At 36.9% G+C, this 23,795-nt stretch overlaps 1 protein-coding gene across 1 annotated transcript; it reads left to right on the top strand.

Annotated features, from left to right (window-relative positions):
• The first annotated feature begins 6 nt into the window (after positions 1-6).
• SNX16 (sorting nexin 16) lies at positions 7-23,795 on the top strand. Its single transcript, XM_010709075.2, has 8 exons — positions 7-221; positions 3,934-4,405; positions 8,789-8,875; positions 13,946-14,094; positions 16,156-16,225; positions 19,604-19,740; positions 21,831-21,947; positions 22,237-23,795. Exons 2-8 carry the CDS (start codon positions 4,034-4,036, stop codon positions 22,346-22,348), a joined length of 1,044 nt encoding a protein of 347 aa, XP_010707377.1. The 5' UTR covers positions 7-221; positions 3,934-4,033; the 3' UTR covers positions 22,349-23,795.

Genomic DNA, 23,795 nt, shown 5'->3' with positions numbered 1-23,795 from the left:
GTACGGCGCTACCGGAGCGCCGTGGGTTTGACGAACCGCGGCGCCGGCCGGGCCCGCTTTCTGAAGGGTTAACGCGTGGCCTGGGGCCGCTTTCCCTCCGCAGCGAGTCCTCAAGTTACGTAAAGCCGCCCAGCGGAGCTCCGGGGCGGGCCGCGACCGAAGTCACCGCTTGGGGAACGCGTGGGTGCTCCGATCCGTTCCCGAGCGCTTACGTCTCGGAGGTAGGCAGCCCGAGCGCTTCGTGTGCTGCGTTGGCGGACGAGGGCTGCTTGCGGTTGGCTCGCGTGCAGCCGGGGGCTCCTCAGCTGTGCTGGGGGACTCCGGGGCTGTGATAACCGCGTGTGTATGGCAGGTGCTGCACGTGGGGCTTTCAGCTTGTCAACAGCATGCGGGCAGCTGAATAAAAGTGGGAAGAAAATCGCTGTTGTTGTAGAAACGATTATGGAAAGCTAATCCACCGTTGTTTCTTCAGAGTTTCCATTGGTTCTTAAGCAAGTGTTCCATTATAGCGTTTACACCCGAAGCAGCGGAGGTCACATTGACTCCGTTGCCCAAGCAGAGGTTTTCTGAATGCAGCCAGCTCACAGGTGGTATTGCATAGCTGAAAGTCTTCTAAATCCAATTACAAGTGTTAAATAAGGATCATTCTGTTTATAATCTGTTATCCTTGAATCGAATGGTTTACATGTTTCTCCCTGAGCCTAAAAACCATTAAAAGGGTTTGGAATTGCAGTTGATTCAGATTGGATGCAAACCCTTTGCAAAGTGGTTCTATTACAGCCTGTTTCCTTTGCCTGCAAAAAGGGAGGTGCCTGTTGCAAGTAGCTGGTAAGTTGGTGTCCTGCTGTCTTGCAGCATGTGACACTGTCATTCTGTGTTATCCTGTTTCAGGTTTAGCAATTCAGCCCAGCAGAAGTTGTCTTTGTTTATTTATTTGTTTCCTTCTTAAACTTACAGTTGGGAATCAAACTGTAGGAACCAAGCATGGCTTCTGAGCAGGGAACAAATTTCTTATTCAGAAGTAAAGTAAGTGTTCATACAAGAAAGAATTGCTATGGTTGGTTTCAGGTATCACCACTGATCTGTTCTGGAAGTTGGTGTGGTGCAATGTTTTTAGTGGTTTAATGCAGTGACATGAGACCAGGCTGCTGTGAAGCTTGAAAGTAGCAGTCTGCATCTAAATCTTCTCTTCATCCCCTCACCGACGTGAGGAAGCAGAACTCTGGTTTGTGCAAAAGCATTTTATCAGATTGCTTTCTGTTCCTTTTATTACACAAATTGGCGATGAACTTCTGGACACACAGAAAGACTGAAGTCCTAAGGTTGTGACCCTCATTTCAGCACTGTATTTTTTCTCTCAAAGATTTAGCCTTTAGGAAGAGCAAATTTTAAATCCTGGTAAAACTCATAACAATTAATATTTCATGTGTCTGGAGACCGATAATAATTTAAGGTGAATTTACATATTCCTATGTATTAATCAGTATGGTAAGTTCTAATGTCTTGGTATGTTTTTTTTCTCTGTTTTCTTGAAAAAATACATCAGTTTGAATGGCGTGGCATGCCCTTAGCTCACTTGACTTGATGCTTCCATTCTCAAAGAATACCATTCTGTTACTCTTCAGAGATCTAGGAATATGAGTGAGACACTGCTAGTATCACTTGTTTTATTTATCTGTGGGTGTGTTTGCTGTGTTAACTTTACCGTGTCAGCTTGAATGTCTTTTAGAAACAAATACTTTGATCAACACCGTTTAATGTGCATTGACTTACAGTTTGGAATGGTCTTTAAGTGTACATGAGAAACTTAAACAAAAAATGCATCCTGGATGCAGACTCTAAATGTTCAGTCAGTGCTACCAAACTATAGCTAGTCTGAGATAAAAGTTGTGGAAGCATACATAGTGTGGATGTTGGATTCTTTGCACTACAGCTCCATTCATGTTAAGCCTCTCAGTAAAAAGCGTGCATTTAAGGGTAGTAGTAAGTTCCAGATTTCCAAAAAGCTCTTGACTGGCATTCTGCTTTAAACAAGGGAGTCATTCTGGAAAAGGCACTGTTCACAAGCATTGTAACTTGTGAAAATGTCTTTTAAAAAAGACAAAATGCTGAAAAGTGCAGGCTTTTTCCTTCACAAAATTCCAAAAGCTCTTGACTGAATTTTATAGGTTCCCTGAAGTATGGACTTGTTTTCCTTCTAGTTTAGATTCACAAAGTTGTGCAGCAGAAGACTGTATTACTTTTGTATCATTATTTAGAGATCCTTTGATTTGTTACAAATCTTCAATTCACCTGACTGCTTCTGCTTGTAGGGTTTAATCCCACAGCTCCTAGAAACATAACTGGATAGAGGGTGCTTTCAATCCTCATGCTGGTAACATGTACTGCTGCCAGGTATTACTTTGTTCAATATTTTATATGACTTAATAGCTCCAGAGAATGTCATCTACCAGAGAAGATTTTGTATTTTGATATTTATACCTCTCAAAAATCATTGCAGGGTTGCATTGAGGCAGAAGTGAGATTTGCTTACTGAGATACACGTGGGCAGAACAGATTTGTGTCTTAGTTTAGCAACAGGAGAACATCTTGTCTCCAAGACAGGTGTGAGTTGCTCCATCAGCTATCTGATATGAGGAGTGAAGTCACACAGTGAAGCACAGAGCTGTGCTACAATAGAAGCTGCTGGATTGTTCAAATGAAGTACCTGGCCAGCAAAGTAAATCAGCAGTTTTATGACACTGACATTTCTGCTCCATCAGTTGCTGCTCAGAGCCCAGCTGCATCCCAGGGTGAGGCAGGGAGTCTTCTATGTGTTGCTCCCAGTTTGAAAATGCTCCCTTTGGTCATGTTCCCTCAGCTTTCAGATATACAGAAGTTTTCACTCAGTACTTTTTTCAATCTGTCTTGTTGCTACTGATTCAGTATGTATTCATTTATTTCTGATGTTCTCTAATACTTATGTAAAACAAGAATGAAAACATCACATCACCCTAGCAATTAAAAAAACTCATTTGTTTTTTGCTTCAGTAGATGACTGATTGCATCTATGATGTGAATCAGGCTGACAGCTTCCCATTTCACAGCAGCCTGCAGCTTTGTGATTGGTGTACTCCTGGGTGAAGTGGGTGGTGACTCAGCTGTTAATCCAAAGAGATAGCATCTCATTTGCATCTTGCAAGGAAACTTTATTTGGCATGAGATGATGATGCTTCTTTTGGCAGTTTGAGACTGCCAAAAAAGTTTATATAGAGATGTACATAAGTGTACACTAAATATTAATTCTCCTTTAAAATGGTTTTCTTGTGGGCCAATATAAAATCTTTGATTCAACTTCTTTGCTTGAGCTTGTTTCTTCCATTTTAGTTTCCTGAAATAGAGAACTAATATTACAACACTTTTTTTGAGGTTCATGCTTGTAAAACTTAACTGCTGTAATTGAAGCTACAGAAAACATACCTCGTTAATTGTTAAAAACGTCTGTGAGATTACATGCGACAGTTGCTTTAAGAACAACTACATCATATGTCAATGAATATACATATGATGTGCAAATATGTTTTTTTCAATGAAGTTGTTTAGTGTGTTTTAATCTGATTCATGTCACGAGTATTACATGCATGTGTGGTTTGTGGGCATCATACAGAAACAATTCTGTTTGTACTGAAAGTTGCTGACATCATAAAGATTTCTCTTTCATAGCTGTACTTTCACTTTCTACTATTTTAATAGCTGTGAAAGGCAGAAAACTCCTGAGTATCAGTCTCTCAAGCAGTAGAGATAAAGCAGTATTTTATATAAAGCCTTGTGAGAACCTTTAACCATCAGTACTGCTCCATCCCAGTACTGATACAGATTTTTTCCAAAGCAGTATCTCTCTCTTGCTTCACTTAAAAAATAAGCTAAAATGATATCTCCTGTCCTTTGCTGCAGATACTGTTCTTGAAAAGAAGAGACATCATGGCCTATACACTGAATGAACCTTAAGCACTTGGACTGGAAACAGGCTGTTGTTTTTCTTTTTCCATGAAGGATGGCAACACCGTTTGTTCCTGTTCCTATTCCTGTTGGAAGTTCATCATCCAGCTTTACAAACAGAAACCAAAGACGTTCTTCTTTTGGAAGCATCTCAACAAGTTCCAGTTCCTCAAAAGGACAGCCAGAGGATTCTACAGTTGGTAGTTTTAAAAAGATGAGCATGCCTGACCAGACTGGTTCTACGTCATCTGCTTGTAGCAGTCCACTTGTTAGGACTAAGTTCACTGGTCTGGATACATCAATAGAGTACTGTACTCAGCCCATAGAAGAAATAGAGCAGAATACAGATTCCAGGAGCTGGGAAGATCGGCCTTCCACACCTACTATACTGGGTTACGAGGTGATGGAGGAAAGGGCGAAATTCACTGTAAGTTTTTGGAATCATATAGTTTGTTCTGTAACGATAAGATATTGACTGTGTAGTTTGCGTTCTCTTTCACTAGTTAATCTTGCAGGGATGTTGGAGCACTGTACCAAATACTAGTCTTGCTTCAAAGTCCCTCGCCCTGACAGGAAAATATTGATCCCATTATACAGGTGGGAAAACACACATCAGTACAGGTTAGGGGCTGACCTGCTGGTGGTGAGCTCTGAGGAGAAGGACCTGGGTGTCCTGGTGGACAGCAGGTTGTCCATGAGCCAGCAGTGTGCCCTGGTGGCCAGGAAAGCCAATGATATCGTGGGGTGCATTATAAAAGAGCATGGCCAGCCAGTTAAGGGAGGTGATCCTCCCCCTCTGCTCTGGTGAGGCCACTTTTAGATTATTATTATAGGCTCCCCAGTTCAAAAAACGTGACCTTCTAGAGGAGTCCTGCGAAGGGCCGCAAAGATGATCAAGGGCCTGGAGCATCTCTTGTGTGAGGAAAGGCTGAGAAACCTGGGTCTGCTCAGCCTGGGGAAAAAACAACTGAGAGGGGATCTGACAAATGTTTATAAATAGCTATAGGAACGTGGGAAGCAAATGGATGAGGCCCAGGCTCTTCTAAGTGGTGGATAGCAGTAGCCTAAAACTTGAACGTAGAAAGTTCCATACAAACATGCGGAAGAACTTCTTTACAGTAAGGGTAATAGAGCACTGGAACTGGTTACCCAGAGAGGCTGTGGAGTCTCCTGTGGAAATATTCAAGAACTATCTGGTTGCTTATCTGTGCAACCTACTGTAAGTTATGTGCTTTAGCTGGGGGTTGGACTCAGTGATCTCTTGAGGTCTCTTCCAATTCCTGTGATTGTGGTTTTCTTCAACTTTGTACATGGAGTAGAAGCAATTCATTCTACTTCAGTTATCAAGAATGTGTGCTGGAAAAGTCAGGAATCCTTGCAAAGTTGTAATTTCTTGTGAACTTGTGGAAGTTCTGGGAAATTAAATATATAAAAATTTAATCTTGTGTTTGAAAGGAATAACTTCATTTCATGATCTTATGTGCATTAAAGCACAAATACATAGTTTACAGCTTCTTGTTCTGCTAGATTGTTAGTTTCTAATTAGTGGAGATCTCTTCTGTCCTGAAAACATCAGAGCGAAATATCCCATGGAATGTCTGATGACAGAACACCAGCTTGACTGGTATGGATTGATTTTTCTCAAAATGTACAGTAGCTGTCAATTCAGTTTCTTTTTGACAAGCCATAAATACATTCAGGCATTTATTTTTGTGGATGCAGTTGAAACATCCCTTTTAGATGATTAGACAAATCTTGGGGAACTGATGGAAATTATTTGTTACTTATTGTGTTGCTTCAAGAGAGCAACAGTTGTCACAAAGAAGTAAAAAAAAGGGAACAGCAGATCCATTAGAAATGTGTGGAAGCTTATAACTTTGATACTTCAAATACTAGTAAAATCATCAAGTTATTTTGGCAAATAATTGAATAGCATGGCTTTTATAATTATTTAAGGATGATAGCTTGACTTGACATAAATTTTTCAGCTTCTAATCATCTGGTAGCATAGGAGCAGAGCCAAATTTTTGCTGTATATAGATTAAAAGATTCCTTTAAAACAGTGCCTTCAAAACTAAAACAATAGGTAGTATTGTTAAACTGACTGTTAGACCTAAAAATATGCTGAGGCAGAGTCCAGTGTTCACACAGGATCAGGTGCACTTAAATTAAGTGGTCAAAGTTGTCATTGTTTTTAGAATCCCAAGCTACAGAACAAATGAAACATTCTTCATGGTTAAATTCCTTGGATGTGTTTTTGCTCTTCCATAGTTCTCTTGCGTTGCTGTGTTGTTATTTCTGAAAGCATGTAATTAACTTTGTTTTCAGTTGCACGTTGAAAATAAGCCTGCTATTGTATATTAAAACCAGTAAGTAATTAGTGCTAGGAATTTTGGTTGCTTCCGTAATGCTAAAATCAATGAGATGGAAGACAGTGGAGGAAATTAAATCAAAACCACAAGTAAGAGGAGATTGGTTTGTTCAAGTTTCTTGTTGTTATCGTGGCCTTTTTGGTTGGTTGGGTTCTCTGGTTTCTCGTTTTTTGTTGGGAGACTGGAGGACATCACTGCGTGTGAGTGGTTGGTCTCGCATGTGCTGGCAGTCCTGAGATGTTCAGTTACTCCCTTTTTTTTATTTTCAAGTCAGCTGGAAATGATTTGAGGTGCTGAATCAGCTGAGGAGTTATTGCTTAATACTGGCATATTTTCATTAAATACTTTGTATTTGCGGGGTATGGAATTAAGGATAGAAAGAACCTTGAAATAATTTGTAGTTTTTCTCAAAACTTCACATGAAAGGGCAGCTGGTTTTGTAGTACTGTTATGTTTATTTATTAATCATGAGTCTTCAAAGAAGTGGGTTTTTTAGCACTACCACTACCAATTTTTCTTTCAGCTATTTTTTTAACGGGTAATCAAGAGCTGTACTTTTTTTTTTTTTTTTTCCAGTTGCCTGTTATTTACTTGGAAGCCACTCAGGGCCAGGCTATTTGTTTGGTGTATTCCTTTCATTGTTTTTTTGGTTTTTTTTTCATATGTGAGTTTATAAGCAATATACTTGCTGAACTTCTAGTTGAACATCCTATAAATCAGAAAAGCTGTAACAAAGCTGCTTGTTCTGGTATTTTGCCGTGTACTAGCAGTAAGTCTTCACAATTCTACATAGTGGTTATGCTTCATCAAACTTCTATATAATAAAAGCTTGTTTATATCCTTGCTAGGAAAGGAAAGCTGAAACATTTGGGTAAGCACAGAAAAAGGAAAAAGGAATTACATTTTAAGACTTGCTTTGCAGGCATGTCTTGCAAAGTGGATTTAGAAGCTAGCAGCACTTTGGTCATGACCAAAATACGGCTTCTACTGTAGGCAGAGATGTCCACAGGTGCTGCTGCTTGAAAGTAGAGTTCCGTGTTTAAAAGTAGATAAGAAAATACTTGCTCAGAAATTGCTTTCATTTTTCTTTTTTTACTGTAGTTGTCTGTAGCTTATGTAACTCTTTGCAGTTGAATATAATATTTTTTAAGAAGTGAAGCCTTTCTGCTGCACAGAAGTTGGGAAGTTTAGTGGTTATTACATGTTGGGACTGCAACAGAAAAAATATATTTATAGAATGATTAAAAAAAAGATTGTCCAGGGAAAGAACTTTTGATGACAAGAGCCTACAGAACTAGAAACGTAGAATTATGTAGGTTGGAAAAGACTTTCAAAATCATTAAGTCCAACTACCAACATGACCTATTGAGTCCTGTCACTAAGTCATGTCCCTTAGTGTCATATCCACAAAACTCTTAAATACCTGTGGGGATGGAGACTCAATCATTGCCTTTGCAGTCCATTCCAAACCAGGGCATCCTTCTTTGGAGAAAAATAAAATATTTCATTACATAACAGAGTAGAAAATGTTTAAGAAGTGAAATACCTATGATTACAATTCCAAAATTATCGCTTTCTTACTCATATTTACTCATTTTTAATTAGAGAACACTTAGCTAGGAAAGCTAACCTATTACAACTGAAGTCTTTGTGTTGGAAAAAGTGAGGTTGTGACATGGAAACTTCTTTTTCTTAAACATTACTTAATGTTTTTCTAGTTAAAGTTCTGTTTGATTAGTTTTATGGTGATTGACTTTTTTTGTTTGAGTATCTATCTCCCTTCTAAAAATAGATTAAAAGTTGATTAATTTTTTAATCCATTTTCTTAATCCATTTGCTTTTAAATGGAATGGTAATACTGCACTACTGTTTTGCTAAATTTGATTCTAAGGATTCATTTATTTAGTTCTACAGTGCTAGCAAAATTATTTTGATGCTGTAACCTGGAGAAGTGGTCATATTCTGCCTGGAAAAACAAAAGCTGATGTCTATGATAAGAAGATCAAAGCAGTGTTCTAATTTTTATCCTACATTAATTTCCTTGTGAACCAAGTCACATTTTAAAGTAATGTAACATGCAGTAACTGATTATTACAGTCATTTTAAAGGCAGATTGGCCTCCAAGATTACAAACTAAAAGTATAATCCAGCAATAGTTGAAGCAGATAGGCGAGACTTGTTTTCTCCTGGAGTAGAAATGCGTATGCAGTTTCAGAAACCCGTTCTTACAGACAGAAGGTGGTTAAAAGTATTTGACAATTATGGAAACTCATTCCTTAAGTTCTGAAATTTATTTATGCTGTTTATACTGAACTATTTTTTTTAAATCAAGTAGTTCTACCTTTTTCACTAAGAAATGAAGGATAATCTCAGCCTTCCAGCTAGTAACTCATTCTCAGTTCTGCGTGTTTGTTTAATACTCCTGTTTTTCCACCCAGGTGTACAAAATACTGGTAAAAAGAAGTCCAGAGGAAAGTTGGGTGGTTTTCAGACGGTACACTGACTTCTCCAGGCTCAATGACAAGGTGAGAAGTATACACTGGGAAATACTCAGCTAACTTGCCTCAGTCTTACTCCTCATTTTATTCTCTTTGTGTCTCTTTTTTCTTTGCTTCTTTAGATCACATAATATGTACTGTCTTAATGAAAAACAATAGCATGCAAATATTATGTATACCAATTAGCTACGTCTAGTGTAAATATGATAATTTTTCATCTTAGGCTCTTAGAGTACTTCGTGTTTTACTCCTAATCAATCTGATGAAGGAACTTAACTCTCAATAGTTGTGTCCTCTGTGTGGGAGCGGAACTAGATATTCACATACCTTTGCAGGAACAGTCCAATAAATTATTTATTCTTATTTGGTGCAACAAACTGTACATAGACTGATAAAACTGAAGCTTTTTAAAGTCCTAGGAAGTCCTAATTATGCTGACCAGTCCTCTTTTTCTAGCATATCAAAGGGTAACTGTAAAACAATTATATCAAATATCCAAAGCTGAGGACAGGTTCTTGATAAATAGGAGTTCTGGGACATGAACTTTAACAGTATTTTTACAGTATTCAAAACCAAAATACATTTGTCTAAAAAGCACAAGATTTTTGAATTGGTGAATAATGTTTAGCAATTCCAGTTCGCTTTATTTCTATACAGCATAAAATCAAAAAATAATGACTAACTACTCTCATCTTTATTTTACTGTCAACTCCCAAGAATGAAATTTCATTGCAGGTTTAACACATTTATTTCTATTACATTCTTTCATGTTAACGCTTGTAACTATTATTTTGTTTGGCTCATACTAATCAATTTCTAGTTTACCATTTCTCTTACCTGGACCCGCATGCATAATTACATAAGAACTTTACTTTGAAATTCTAAATGTGGATTTGAACTTACACACTCTGGGCTCTTGGTTTTACCTATTTGAACGTCTTTCAAGTTACTATTAGAACATGAGTGGAAACTGAAACTACCACATAGTGTTGAATACAAAGTAGTCCAAGCCTGGGGGCCCCAGTACAGAAAGGATGTGGAGCTCTTGGAGCGGGTCCAGAGGAGGGCCACTAAGATGATCAGAGGGTTGGAGCACCTCTCCTATGAGGAAAGGTTGAGGGAACTGGGCTTGTTTAGCTTGGAGAAGAAAAGGCTCTGGGGAGACCTCATTGTGGGAGTACTTGAAGGGAGCATATAAACAGGAGGGGGAATGGCTGTTTACGAGGGTGGATAGTGATAGGAAAAGGGGAATGGTTTTAAACTAGGATGGGGGAGGTTTAGGTTAGATATTAGGAGGAAGTTTTTCACACAGAGGGTGGTGACACACTGGAACAGGTTGCCCAAGGAGGTTGTGGATGCCCCATCCCTGGAGGCATTCAAGGCCAGGCTGGATGTGGCTCTGGGCAGCCTGGTCTGGTGGTTGGTGACCCTGCACATAGCAGGGGGATTGAAGCTGGGTGATCATTGTGGTCCTTTTCAACCCAGGCCATTCTATGATTCTCTGACTTTTTCTTAAGAAATTTCTGTGTTTTAATTAATTCTGTGTCATAAATTAAATGATTATTGGCAAACGCGTGAATCCCGTTAAGATGGTGGTGTTGTTCTGGAGGTTTCAATTTGAAGTCAAGTCACGTCACTGTGTATTTTAGTGAGCTGTGTCATATATAGGCCAAGAACTGCCTTGTCTTTTAGTATGCCTATGAGATAGAAAAAGAAATTAAAACCCCACAGATACTCATTTTAGGAGGATATTTAGATTTTACAAGTGAAGTCTTTAGTCTTTGCAGTCAAATCTTTAAAAAGTAACTTCCAGCATAATTTTTGGGTAGGACGATTTCTGTATAAAAGGAACTTCCTGATTTTTCCTCTGTGTCACTGACTGAAATTTCTGTACCCTAAGTATACAAGTAGACAACTTCTGTTACTACTCTCTAATTCTTTACAACTTTCAGAACTATTTTGTATATTAGATCTAGTGTATGAAAGGTACAGTTTCTTAGGAACCAAAGAATAAATGGTGTGTCATTGGTTCAGAAAACATTACAGCACACTGGCAATTGCTTGTTGACTGTGCTCTAAAAGCAAGTAGAAATGAAATTGCATTCACGTATGCTTTCAGGATTTTCTATGCTCTCTCTCCTACGAATCAATGGGTAACATTAGTAATACATTATCTTATAAATCCTTTTTGCTAACATCTTTTTTTGAAATTGATAGCAAATTATTAATTCCCTGCGACCATGTTAGAAGCATGGCATTAAATGTCAGCTGAATTGAGTAATTAATCACTGTGAGTCATGGTTTGAACTGTTAACTGAGGGAAACGACTGTTCAGGAAGACAAGGTAAAGAAAAGATGTATGTGTCAGGCATATGCTTATTCAGAACTCCAAACTAAACTGAGGGCTGAATTTCAACAGTGGCTAAAAATGGAGAAAAGGTAAGAATAGGGATGCTTGGATAAAGTTAAAGGCTGAATGAATGCAACTCAGCTGACTGAAAGAAGCAGTTAGTGAACTTTGAAAAGGCATTCTTTGCCCTGATCTCTCAGAGAAATAGGAAAGTAAAATAGTATTCTAGAAAATGTTTTGGCCATATCTTCTGCTAGTTTCTGAAATACTTTCAGTACACAGCAGCTAATAAAATATAGTGAAAGGTCAAAACCATTAAGTGTCCTTTTATGAATGAAACAGATAAGTTTTAAAAGTGCTGAGGTGCAGGATGAACTGTTGCAGGATCCCATGAATGAGAGAGGTAAACTTCTGTAAGTCATTAGAGTCAGCTAGAAGTAAGGGAAGGAGGCAGAAGAATACGAATCCATGACTTGAGTGTAAACTATGGAAAGCATATAGTAAATGATATGTCAAAGACAGAAATACTCTCTTGCTTTAGTATTAATTGGAAAAAAAAAAAATCAATCTAAGTGTTGAATATAATAGAATTTGAAAGATTAGGAGCAAATACTAAAATTTGGCTAGATGGGTACATTTTTGTCTCTTAAGGATTCCTAGTGGGTTAGAGAAGTATGGGGAAAGTACTCTCCTGTGCCAGAATTTAGTGGGGAAAAATTGCATCATTTATTATCTGCCTGCAGAGCTGCTGAGCTAAGAATAGACCTACCAAGACTAATTTTCCCTGAGATACTGCCTCATGTGGTACATGAGCTATCACATGATGATGTGGGGGAAAACATCTAAAAACAGGCTGAATACAAGCAAGCAGTCACATTCAGCAAAACTTGTCTGACCCATGGGTTTTCCTGATGCAGACAAGTAGTGTTGAAAAAAGAATGCCTCAGGATAATGCCTTTGAAAGTTGGTTTGCTGACAGGTGCTAGCTTTCTCATACTGTGTTCATTCACAGAAGGTGTAATCTGTGGATAGAAATAAAACTTTTTCCTTAGAAATAAATGATGAGATCTACATAACCAGACAAATGAAGTCATTAAGCAGAAATCCATCTGCTTGAAAAATTTTCCCAGAAGTGAAAGTTTATCTACAACTGGGTAAGACAGGAAGTCCTTTTGTTATTGTTTCTGAGTTATGTTCAGTATTTTGTTAGGTAAGTGAGGTTGTAGAGCTTAAAAGATATGTATATGTACAGTACTAATGATAACTTGGTAAGAGATAAAGGAACTTTAGATTACCAAAGATAAACTTAAAGCTATAAAGTCTGACAAAATTCAGTAAGTGAAGAAGAAAGCTTCAAGATTTAAATGCACAAATAAGGAGCAAGGCTTTGACAATCCATTCAATAATTAAGAAACTAGAAGAAACCAGTAGTTATCATGGGCTTCAGATTGAAAATGCAGTATCTGTGATCAGGTCAAACCAAAAACATCCTTCCGCTGCTATGAGATGGTACTTAGATGTGCAAATGTAACAAACAAATGTGATTATTCCTTCAAACAGTGGAGAGAGGTTGAAGCTGGAATACAGTATGTCTTTTTAACTGAGCTACCATGTAGCTTTTTTCTAAGAATTCCTGAAAATTAACTAAAAAATATAAAGCTTGTTGTCAGAAAGTTAAAAATTGTTTCCGTGGAGGAATCAAGAGGCTGACTGAAGAATTATCTTGCAGCTACTGAAACATGAAGTGCTAAACTGTTTTTAAGACGGATTCTGGAATTCCTATCACAAATCTGTACGAATGCATTTGATGTATATACCTGTATATCTCTGGCAGAAGTGTTCTTGATCCTGTCTTCACAAAAAGATTAAATCCTTTCTTGCAGTTGAAGGGAAGTTATTTCTGTAAAAACCTGTTTGCTTTTTCTTTTGATGATAAATCCTATTTGTGTTTTTGTGTCTTAAGCATCTCTTCTAAGCAAAGGCATCCTGAAATTGCTTTCGGTTAAAACTTTAATGTTTCTGATCTTAAAGTGTATCAGAAAAATGGATAAACTAGTGCCCTTGGGCAGGTCAATCATTATATAATTTTCAGCATCAGTTCATTTGTGCGCTTCATTTTTCGATTCACATAAATATCTTTGTCTTTCTGACATTGAATATACGTCATCAATATTTAAGCAAGCCAAAAATTTTGCATGACAGTAATAAGATTTGAACCACATCCATGTATATTAAACTTCAATATTTTTTACTAGATGTATCCCATGTGTGCATCATCATTCTTTTAGCCTTCAAAAAGAATGAGTTGCAGCCATTGGTCTGTAGTGAGCTTTATATTTTATTTTTATTTTATATTTATTTAGTAGTTACTATCCCTGTGTAATTTAGAAGCACCACTGAAATGCTTACTCATCTGTTGCTTCTTTCTTGTACAGTTCTCGTGCATTCATCACTTCAAATACACCAAATAACAAAGCAGTGTTTTTTTAATTCTATTCCCATGTGGTAAATTTAAGAGATCACTTGATTGCCAAAAGCAACGCAGCATGTGATAGAAATGTATCCTCAACTTTCACTACTTATAATTTGTTTTTACTTGTTGTTATAAGATGTACCTAGTGCTTGCACATTTCAGAAGACAGAAAGAACTTGTAATTCTGAGCAAAGTCAATGCTGTCATCAGAACTGATATTTCATCAAGGGTTTTTTTCTTGGTTTTCTTCATTTGTCTTTGACTTCCATTTCAGCTAAAAGATATGTTTCCAGGCTTTCGGTTGGCCCTTCCACCGAAGCGGTGGTTCAAGGATAATTATAATCCTGATTTCTTGGAAGATAGACAGCTGGGACTACAGGCATTCCTCCAGAACCTCGTAGCTCACAAAGATATTGCAAACTGGTATGTGATTGCATTTGCCTGTGGGTTTAGGGTTTTTGCATTCAAATTTCTTGTGAATTCTAGCAGTATATCTTTGAGCAACAAAGTAAAGAATTTTGCTGACTTTTTTTTTTAATTGGCCACTATATGAATTATTTGGTGCCCTCTTAATCACATTTTAACCATAAGCAGAAGGGGGGAATTGCACATGATTAACTAAGAACTAGATGTAGTAATATTTAAAATTAAAGATTCAGTAAAAGACCAAATTGAAATCCACCTACAGATTTTAATGTGTTGAAGAAAATACCATATAAACCACAAAGTGGGATAAAGAAGCCATTAGGCTTTATAAATGATATAGTTCCTCTCTGCCTTAACCCTGTAAGGAAGCTTGAAAGGGGAACTCGGCTGTGGAGTTCAGTCTTGTCATGGGTCTCTTGTGCAGCTCTGCCTTTCCTGTCCTTTTTCATACTGGTGTGTGCTGGTGCATTGCTGCCTCTATTGAGAAGGATGTCGGCTGGCTAAGTGCCTTAGGAGGAAAGAAATAACAACTATCTCTGTTACACGATGTAAAAGATTTCTTTGAAGTGTTGCTCTAAGGGCAGCATTTTGGTTTTGATAAATGAAGGAACACATAGAGGGGAAAGCGAGGTCAAAGCATGCTGTGGGAGCATAGCTAAGCTGTAAATGAGTATTCCATCAGATTGATATTTCATCAAAACAAGCAAAACATTTTCAGTGATCTTAAGCTGTGTCCACCTCTGGTTTTAAGTTTCTTGACTTCCTTATATTAAATGGTGAATCCACAGCTTTCCAGATGTTTTCTAAGCAATATAAAAAGACAGTGTTCTGCCAGCAGCAGTGGGGAGAACAAAAAGTGGATATGGCCTTTATTTAAGTCGATTGTAAATAAAATGTTTTTGCAAATTTATTCTTCTGGATACTTCCTTTTTCACGTGCAAGCATTACTGCATGTTCTTTTATTTTACTACTACACTTCAAAGTGAAATTACTAGTGAAAAGTAGAAGTGAAATATTTTTAAGGGTCTGAATTGAATTATGTGATCAAGGATGAAGATGCTTGAGAGAAATAATGAGCAGAAGTGTTTCCATATAATGAATTCCTCTGCATTAGCCATATGTGAGTTCGTTCAGCACAACTTTCATCTTTATGAAAAGAACAATTCAACCATTAAAAAATGGATTTGAGCATCATGTTGAAAAAGAATCACTTCAGCCAGGCAGATTAAACTATTTGGACAGAAAAAAAAAGTCTCTTCCTTGTAAAATTACTTTATGTGGCTGAACAACTTCATTTGGTTTGCAGTTATTTTTCTAACCATTTAACAAATTTAATGACTTGCTACCATCTATCACTTCTTGAGCTAGTTGAAGTGAAAATATTAGTTTAAGTAGACAAATACTTGTGTTATTTATATGGGAGAGACAGTTGTAATAGTACAAACTCGGGCTGTGCACGTCATGGATTTATATGATACAGTGGAGAGGGCTCAAAAAAGGAGTTTTACAACATCTACACACAGATTAAGTGGAGAAAGGAATGGATCATTATCATAGGAGAATTTTTCAGATAGGTATAAAAGCTCATGAGATGAAAGTAAGTATGGAGACAGGAATTCTTAGATGAGAGGAAGAGTCAGGAAATTAGTTTGGATGTTCTGATTTTTATTATTTATTTATTTGCATTCATTGCAATAGGAGATTATTTAAGGATTTGTAAGTATTGAGTACAGGCACAGAATTGCTAATAAATTGCTTGGTTATTAATCTGGATGTAATATCATAAGGATATATGCTGAAGATTTGAAGGAAAAAGAGGTGATTCAAATGGAATATTGCCTTTTTGTTTCAAAACTTGTGTACTTGTGCAGTTTCTTCAGTTTTGTTTTAGATAATTTTCCTCACTAACACAAGTGAGACATTCAAAATAATGTTAATGAGCAGTTACTTGAGAGTAATGTAAGGATGCATGTTTGCATCCTTAAAGTAATACTACCCTTTTATATCTTTAAGTATATTTTGGACATTAAATAATGCACTCTATTTTATTTGGTTAAGCATTGCAGTGAGAGAATTTCTTTGTCTGGATGACCCTCCAGGTCCTTTTGACAGTCTAGAAGAGAGCAGGGTAAGTACTATATTATATTTTTTTAAAAAGACAGTAAGCAGTAAAATCTGCTGGGCTGTTCCAAATGAAACATTTTCATTTCCATTCTTTCTCAAAAATTTGCCAGTTAATGTATTTCTAAAACTTGAGTCTGTTGATAATTGATAGATGCTAATAATCTTTGACAACTATGCTTAATCCCTGCACAAAAGTACAATCTCTTCCTTTTAGCATTTATAAGCAGTGGATGATTTTAAAAATCTACTAGTCTAGTTCTGAATCTAGGGAGAGATTTTTTTGAAGGTTTACTCAACACGTTGTCACACTGTGTACAGCATAAACTTCGAGCTTCACTGTGAAATATTCTTACTATGAAAAGTAACAGACCATAATTGTGACTGCTAAAAATAGTGTTCTTGAAGATAACTGAGAGTGTCAAGTAGTTTCTTAAGATCACAGCTTTTCAGTACATTTGTGAGCACAGTGTACAGCTAATGCTGTGTGCTGCACTCTGGGTTCTGTGTATATTTCAGTGGCATGCTTAGCTATATCAAGTGTGTCTAGAACTTATATTTTTGTTTTTTTTACTTGATAATGTAAAAATATAAAATCATAGAATCGTAAAGGTTGAAAAAGACCTACAGGATTATCTTATCCTACCATCTACCTGCCACCAGTGTTGCCCACTAAATCCCTTAGTGCAACATTTAAACATTTCTTGAACACCTCCAGGGATGGTGACTCCACCACCTCCCTGGGCAGCCCATTCCAGCACCTGACCACTCTTTTGCAGTTTTTCCTAATATCCAACCTGTTCTGGAATTACATGTATGTTATTATTACTGCAGAAATTAGTGTTAGTGTGAGAGGACTGAGAGGGGATCATATGAATGTTTATAAACAGGGAGGTGGGAGGCAAATGGATGAGGCCAGGCTCTTCTCAGTGGTGTGTAGCAATAGGACAAGGAGCAGTGACCTAAAATTTGAACATGGGAAGTTCCATACATGCATGCAGAAGAACTTCTTTACAGTAAGGTGATGGAGCACTGAAGTGGATTGCCCAGAGAGGTTGTGGAGTGTTCTCCTTCTATGGAGATATTCAAGACCCACCTGGACACCTGTCTGTATGACCAACTGCAGGGTACCTGCTGTTGCAGGGGGTTTGGACTCAGTCTCTTGAGGTCCCTTCCAACCCTTGAATTCTGTGATACAGGGTTAAGTGTCAGGGATATTCTTCTACCATAGAAATTTTGGCAAACTATTAAAATAGGTGTGTTGCTAAGTTTTCGTTTCTGAAACATTCTAGTAAATTTATCAGATATATATGTCATAAAATCCTGGTCTCTATAGCATTAGCACATCTTATTACAGAATGAATGAAGTTGGAAGGAACGTCTTGAGATCGTGTAGTCTAAGCAGGGCGCCTCTCCCATTAGAACCTGATTAGGTCTTTTCAGGGACATAGTACCACAATTCTAATAGCTATCTAATAATTAACTGTACTATATGCATTAATCACAAAATTTTAGGCAAAATGTTTACTACAGCAAATTTTTTTTCTCATAACCTTGCAAGTAGTTTCCACAAGTCCTTTCCCATCTGTATTTGTTTCACGGTCTAAAGAAGAAGAAATCTGTCTTTCGGCTGACCTAGCCCTGTTGTCTTTTGAGAGGTTACAGAGGATACCCACCTGGTATTAAATCTGTACCAGGCTCCAGGTGTCCAGCTCTTGACAGAACGAGATACCTCACGCCAGTAGGTTTGTCTCAGTTTTAGTTCACCTTTCTGCTGTTATGGTATCCTTTGAAATATGCTGATATTCACTTTATTCATTGTGAACAGACTTACTTTTTCCAAGGAGCTTATGCATAGATTGTAGCTAGAAATGAGTTTTTAAAAGTTGAGCTTTCTTTTTTCATTCTCATGGAACAATGAAGTGTTCATAACACCTGTAGAATATTTTGAATTTTTCTGGGATTGAGGAAATTTGCTTGCACGTAAAGGTAGATAGAATCAATATAACAAAATTTTAAGGAAATAATGGCCAGCTTTCAATTAGAATACAGCAGCCCTCAGCTGTTTTACAAAATACACTGGGATTTATTCAATTGGCTTGATGAAACAGGAGTACTGCTCAACTGAAATGTTTGCCAGGGTTTTAGGTAAAATGCTGCATGAAGGATGAATGGTGAGTAATGTGTTCTCAGCTCTACCAGATGTGAACAAAACTGTGACTCAGCTGATGATTGGTCTTAAATATCTGTCATCAAAGAAAATCTGCTATCTGTCAATAAAACAAATTAAAACTCATTGTAAAAAATCATTAGAAATGTTACTGTTATTGGATTGAATAAGAATGCACTTGTTTGAATTGTGTAATTATTATGTTATTGGATAATTAAGAAGAATCTATTCTTTAATGTTTGTAGCCTAATGTTTTAAAATTTTAGTAATGCAGTGTCTTGGCAGTGTTCTTAACTGAGCTCGTATAAAATGTTTATATTCAATGAATTCCGTGAATTAGTGGTTAGTTGCATATAATGTAATCCAAGATAGCCTCCTAAGTGGGTCTTCTTATTTAGCAAGAATGTGTAAATTATTTAAATGCACATTACTGTTGGTAGGCTTGCTTTTACCAGTAATTGACCAACAGGCTCTTTGCCAGCACTTGGGTCACTTCCTGCATTCAGTGATTATTGCACTAGATGTTAGCTCTTCATGTTAAGTCTTGGGATTGCTCACTGTCAAATTTTTCAGGGTGTACCATGTACACACATTCTCCTTGGCACTAAGAAGTAACACAACTTGTATTGTCAGTGAGTAGTTACTGCTCTTGGCATTTCCTTAGACTTCTTCAAAAGTGTTTCTATTGGTCTTAGGATTTTCACAATTATTGTACTTGTAACAGCTATTTGGTATCTAACTATAACTTTCTGACTTTATCTTGGATATGGAAGAACAGACACTTCTTGTGAATGTTTCTGCTATCTTTGATACTTAGATCTGGGCAACTGACTTCAAAGTCCTGTGAAAGCAGAGTTTATATGAAAGCCAAAGGGAATCAGGGATTTCACCTCGTGTTTCGTGTAGGCACACAGGTTTAGTCCTAGGAACTGTGTGTCAGAAGAAAGTAACCTCTTTCTAAAAGCTTCTATTTTGTGTCATGGAGGATACAGTGAAGCATGTATGTTGCAGTTTGGTACAGTAAATTCATTGTTCAAAGCCAAGTGACATGTTTAATATTAAACCAAAAACTAATTATTTTTTTATATGTAGCTCCTTATGGTAATCAATACAAAGAAAAGCAGATACAATTCTGTTACAGTTTGAGATCTTTAAAAGAAGAATCAACAAAGGTGTTCCACTGAAGTTAAATTGATGTTCTTAAATCTCTCTTAGGCTTTCTGTGAAACTCTGGAGGAAACAAATTACCGTCTCCAAAAAGAACTGCTTGAAAAACAAAGGGAGGTGGAATCACTGAAGAAATTACTAAGTGAAAAACAACTTCATATAGATGCTATTGAAAGAAGAATTAGGTACGTAGAAATCATAGTATTGTTAGGTGTTTCTTCCCATGAAAGCATTCTTGCTAGATAGTTTAGAAGAACTGGCTTTAAATGTCTTCCTGGAAACAATTTTCCCACAACTGCACCCAAGGCAGTATTTTCAGCAATCTTTCTCTGGCTAAAGGCTGTTATTTCATACAAATAACTGAGAAAGCATTGACCCATATTGTCCTTTTGAAGTCGCTGGGTTTATGGTTCTTAATCCTTGAAATCTGGTAAAGATGAGGTAAAGGTTCTCTTCTGCTTTTGAAATGCTGGATATGTGAAATGCTGTAGTGGAGATGACAGCAGTGGAAGAATTGCTTTGAGTTATAAAATTCCTCCTGTACTCAAAGCTTTAACAGAGTAGCATGATCAAGCGATCGTGTCTATATTAATTTCTGACATTTGTTCTGAACTGAAATGTTGCTGCAGGTAGCTTTTAAATGCCACTGAAGATTGTCTCTTTAAATCTAAAGAAAAAAATATGGTTGAGTTTCACAGTAAGCCTTTATGGTACTCAGCTAAATTTTGCAACAGGAGAGGAGTTAATATTCAGCATCCTGCTAGGCTTACTGAGTCTGTCTTTGTGGGGCTTCCTTAGGAAATAATGCATCCCCACAAACCCTTAAGAAGTTACTTTAATACTGCTTGGTTTGTTGATTCTAGTATATCCAAGCTGACTAACAAAGTACATTTTTTTAATATGTATTTTGTGGATTAGATTTAGAAAACTGTTTAAGTGGAATTGCTGTGGTTTGTTGAGAATTCTGACCCAAATACCATATTCAGTTTGTAATACTACTCCTGGAGGCAATGAACTACGTTTGAAAGATGTCTTTCCTGTTTTTCAAGAAAATTATGACTTACTACTGCCATATAAGCACTGAAGTAACTAATGAAAATTAAATAGCTTGTATTTGGCTGAAACAGCATGGGAAGAAATTTGGTATGACTAAAAATAAAATCAGAAGGCACAAGTAACGATTCTTCAGTGCTTTCCCTAAATATAGATTTTTTTTAATTTCATTTTTAACACAGACACGCCCTGTCTATTTTCAAGGCCTTGAAAGGTTTTTGAAAGTCAGCCAAGTAGTAGCTGAAATCTTAATTGAAAGTAACTCCTGTGACTTTTGGTTGTGGAGTTACCAAGTAATGTGGTAACTTTAAGAAATACTGTTTTCCTGATGGGAATTTTATATGATGTTACTGATGTCTTGTGAAGTGGAATTTTGATCTAATAAACCAACAACAGTTAGGCATTTTCTATCCTCACGCTCTCAAAGCCAGGTACCTAAAATGTTTGTGAAGTAGGAGGTGAACAGTTGGATAAAATTTTAGACTTTAGACCTTTACTTACCATCCTGGATTTGGCTGAAGGTAGGCCAATAATTCATTAGATTCGCTGAGTAATACTGAAGTACTACTAAAAATTAATGTTAAAACTATAAAAATAATAGTAATTAAAGGAACTTTAAAACGAGATGAATACAGTAGAATTCTCTTCAGCCCAAAATCATTCACAAGCCTTTCTGATTCAAGTGACAGATTTCAACCCTAAATTTATGTTTGTTTTCTGCTTACAGAAATACTTTGGCAATTTCTTTCTTTAGGCAATTTCACATGACCACAATTTGACTTTTAACCAGGCTAATTGGACCACCATCTTGCCTTGCTGTAAGGGGAAAAACTGCTACCTGTCTCTTTTAATGGAGAATGTACTGCTCTGATTAACTTCCATCTAGCAATTTACAGTGATCCTTCTGCCACTGAAGCAAGATGCATGTGGCCTGGATCATCTCCTTCTAATTTCATATCTAAAGTCACAATTGGTTCTCCAGGACTTGGATTATTTTATATAGCTACAAAATGATGATGCAACAAGAGGATTGAAATCAGTTTAACCTGTTTGAATAGCTATCCAGTGCCAAGTCCTGCATCTCTGTAGTATGAAAGAATACGGAGCATGTTATGAGTCAGATTTATATGTTGCCAGGAACCAGTTTAAAATGAAACAAACTGCTTTTCCCTGATTAATATTTATTATAAACAGGTTGATGATGCTTCATTCTTACTTGTAGGGATTTATCTTCGGGAAAAATGATTCGTCAGATGTCAGGAGAAGAAAGTGAGTGCAGTGGTGAGGTGGAGTCTTCTGCGGTAGAAGCAGACCAGGGTACCCTGGGTGAGAACAGCTGGTAAATACTATTATTTTACTTAAAATGTATTTTAAAATATATTTTTAATTTTCTTGAAGTACGTTTTCAAATGTTTGATCTCACATAAATTCTGCACGGCTGAGGAATTCAGTGCTTTATTGCACCTCTCTCATGTTTCATAAAGGCCCTCAGGATAGCTCATTTTAGATGTCTGACTTATCACTTACTCAACAAGCTTTGTAAATGTTTGGTGGTTTGTGGGCATAACGTGACTACAGAGAATCATATTAGTTTCCATTTGACAAAGCTTATTGATCTGTTGTTGCAGCTCAGATAAAGAGAACCATCACGCGGCGTGCTGGAGTGGCTCTTTGCCTGAAAATTCTGTACCAGAAATTGAAGTTGCTGAAGTAGCATATACTGCTGATGAAGAAGAATAGATCAGTAGCAGCTGCTGTTATCTAGGAAAATTTCCTGTTTGGGACACGTTTTGTGGGTAGGGGCATACAGAAGCTGTAAGGAATTTACAGCCAAGAGCAAGAATGCACATATCGAATGTTTACATAAATCCTTACAAATTGTTAACATAAGAAATATACCCAGTGCTGCTTTCATTTCAGTTTTTATTTAGCCTTTATATATTTAATATATTTAAAGTCTAATAAGGGCTAAGATCAGCTAAAACTTAGTACACATCGACAATTTGACTGACTTTCCTAGCAGAGTGACAACAACTTCAAATCACCAAACACATTTAGCTTCTTAAACGTGACACAGTTTACTGTGTCACATCAGAATGGTGCCACTGACGTGACACATTTGATGTGTTCTTCAGTTTGGTATTTGTGTCTTCATATCATATTCTTATAGCCATAAACTGATGAACAATGGAATAAAAATGGACTCATCTTACGTTTAATAAGAGTGTAGCATATGTTGTTTTTAAATTCTGAAGTTGGAGAATATTTGTCTGGAAATTTTAATGCAACGCAATAGGAAAATGTACAGTACCAGGAGAAAAAAATACATATGAAACAACATTATAATGTAACATTTTTTAGGTATGTTAAAGAAATGGTCATTTTTGCTGAAGGAACTAAGATGAGACCCCCGAAACACTGTGTATTTTCATTCCAAGATGGCATACTACAATACTTTTAATTGGATGCTGCTTTTAAAACCTGGGATACCTTTGCTACGTTACCCATGTAACAATAAAATCAGCAAGTTTGCCTTTTACTTGGAACACTACCTCTTATCATCTTGCTAATGCATTCATGTTTGCTTAAAAATATTTCAGATTATATGGAGATAACTGAAAGACTGTAAAGAAGCCATATTTTTTTCTGCACAATTCATAACTAGATTGAATCTAGTTGCAATGTATTTTTGTTTCAATGTATTGTACGTGTGGGAATATTGCTACATATGTTCTATAGCCTATTTTTCAAAACATATTGAGACAGGAGATGCACTTTATAACTAAGACTCCATTGTGCCAAGTTCAGTTGGCTAATTGGTTGAGAAAGGAGTCACAGGGAGAGGATTATGTAGTGCCTTTTTGTATTTTACTTGTTCATTACTGCAGAATTTTGTTACAGTGCTCTGGGTCAGCTTTGTGGAATATTTGATACAGCTTGTTTCTTTTCTTCACTTATTTACTGAAAGTGCCTTGTTTTATTCTGCTTTTCCAATAGAAAGAATGCTGTTTTGTTTTAATTTCTTTTTTTCCCCTATACCACCCACATCGTTGTTTAATGTTGTTAACATGCAGTGTCTTTGTGCTGGAGTTTTCAAAGGGAGCTTTGTACTTCAGGCTGTGCATACAATGACCTTTATGCAGAACTGTATAAACCTTCCTGGTGGAATAAAACTATAGTCAAAACA

This window comes from Meleagris gallopavo, chromosome 3 (genome assembly GCF_000146605.3).
Source record: "Meleagris gallopavo isolate NT-WF06-2002-E0010 breed Aviagen turkey brand Nicholas breeding stock chromosome 3, Turkey_5.1, whole genome shotgun sequence".
Lineage (NCBI taxonomy): Eukaryota > Metazoa > Chordata > Aves > Galliformes > Phasianidae > Meleagris > Meleagris gallopavo.
Note: the sequence above shows the minus strand (reverse complement) of the source record. Positions and strands in the feature narration are given on the sequence as shown.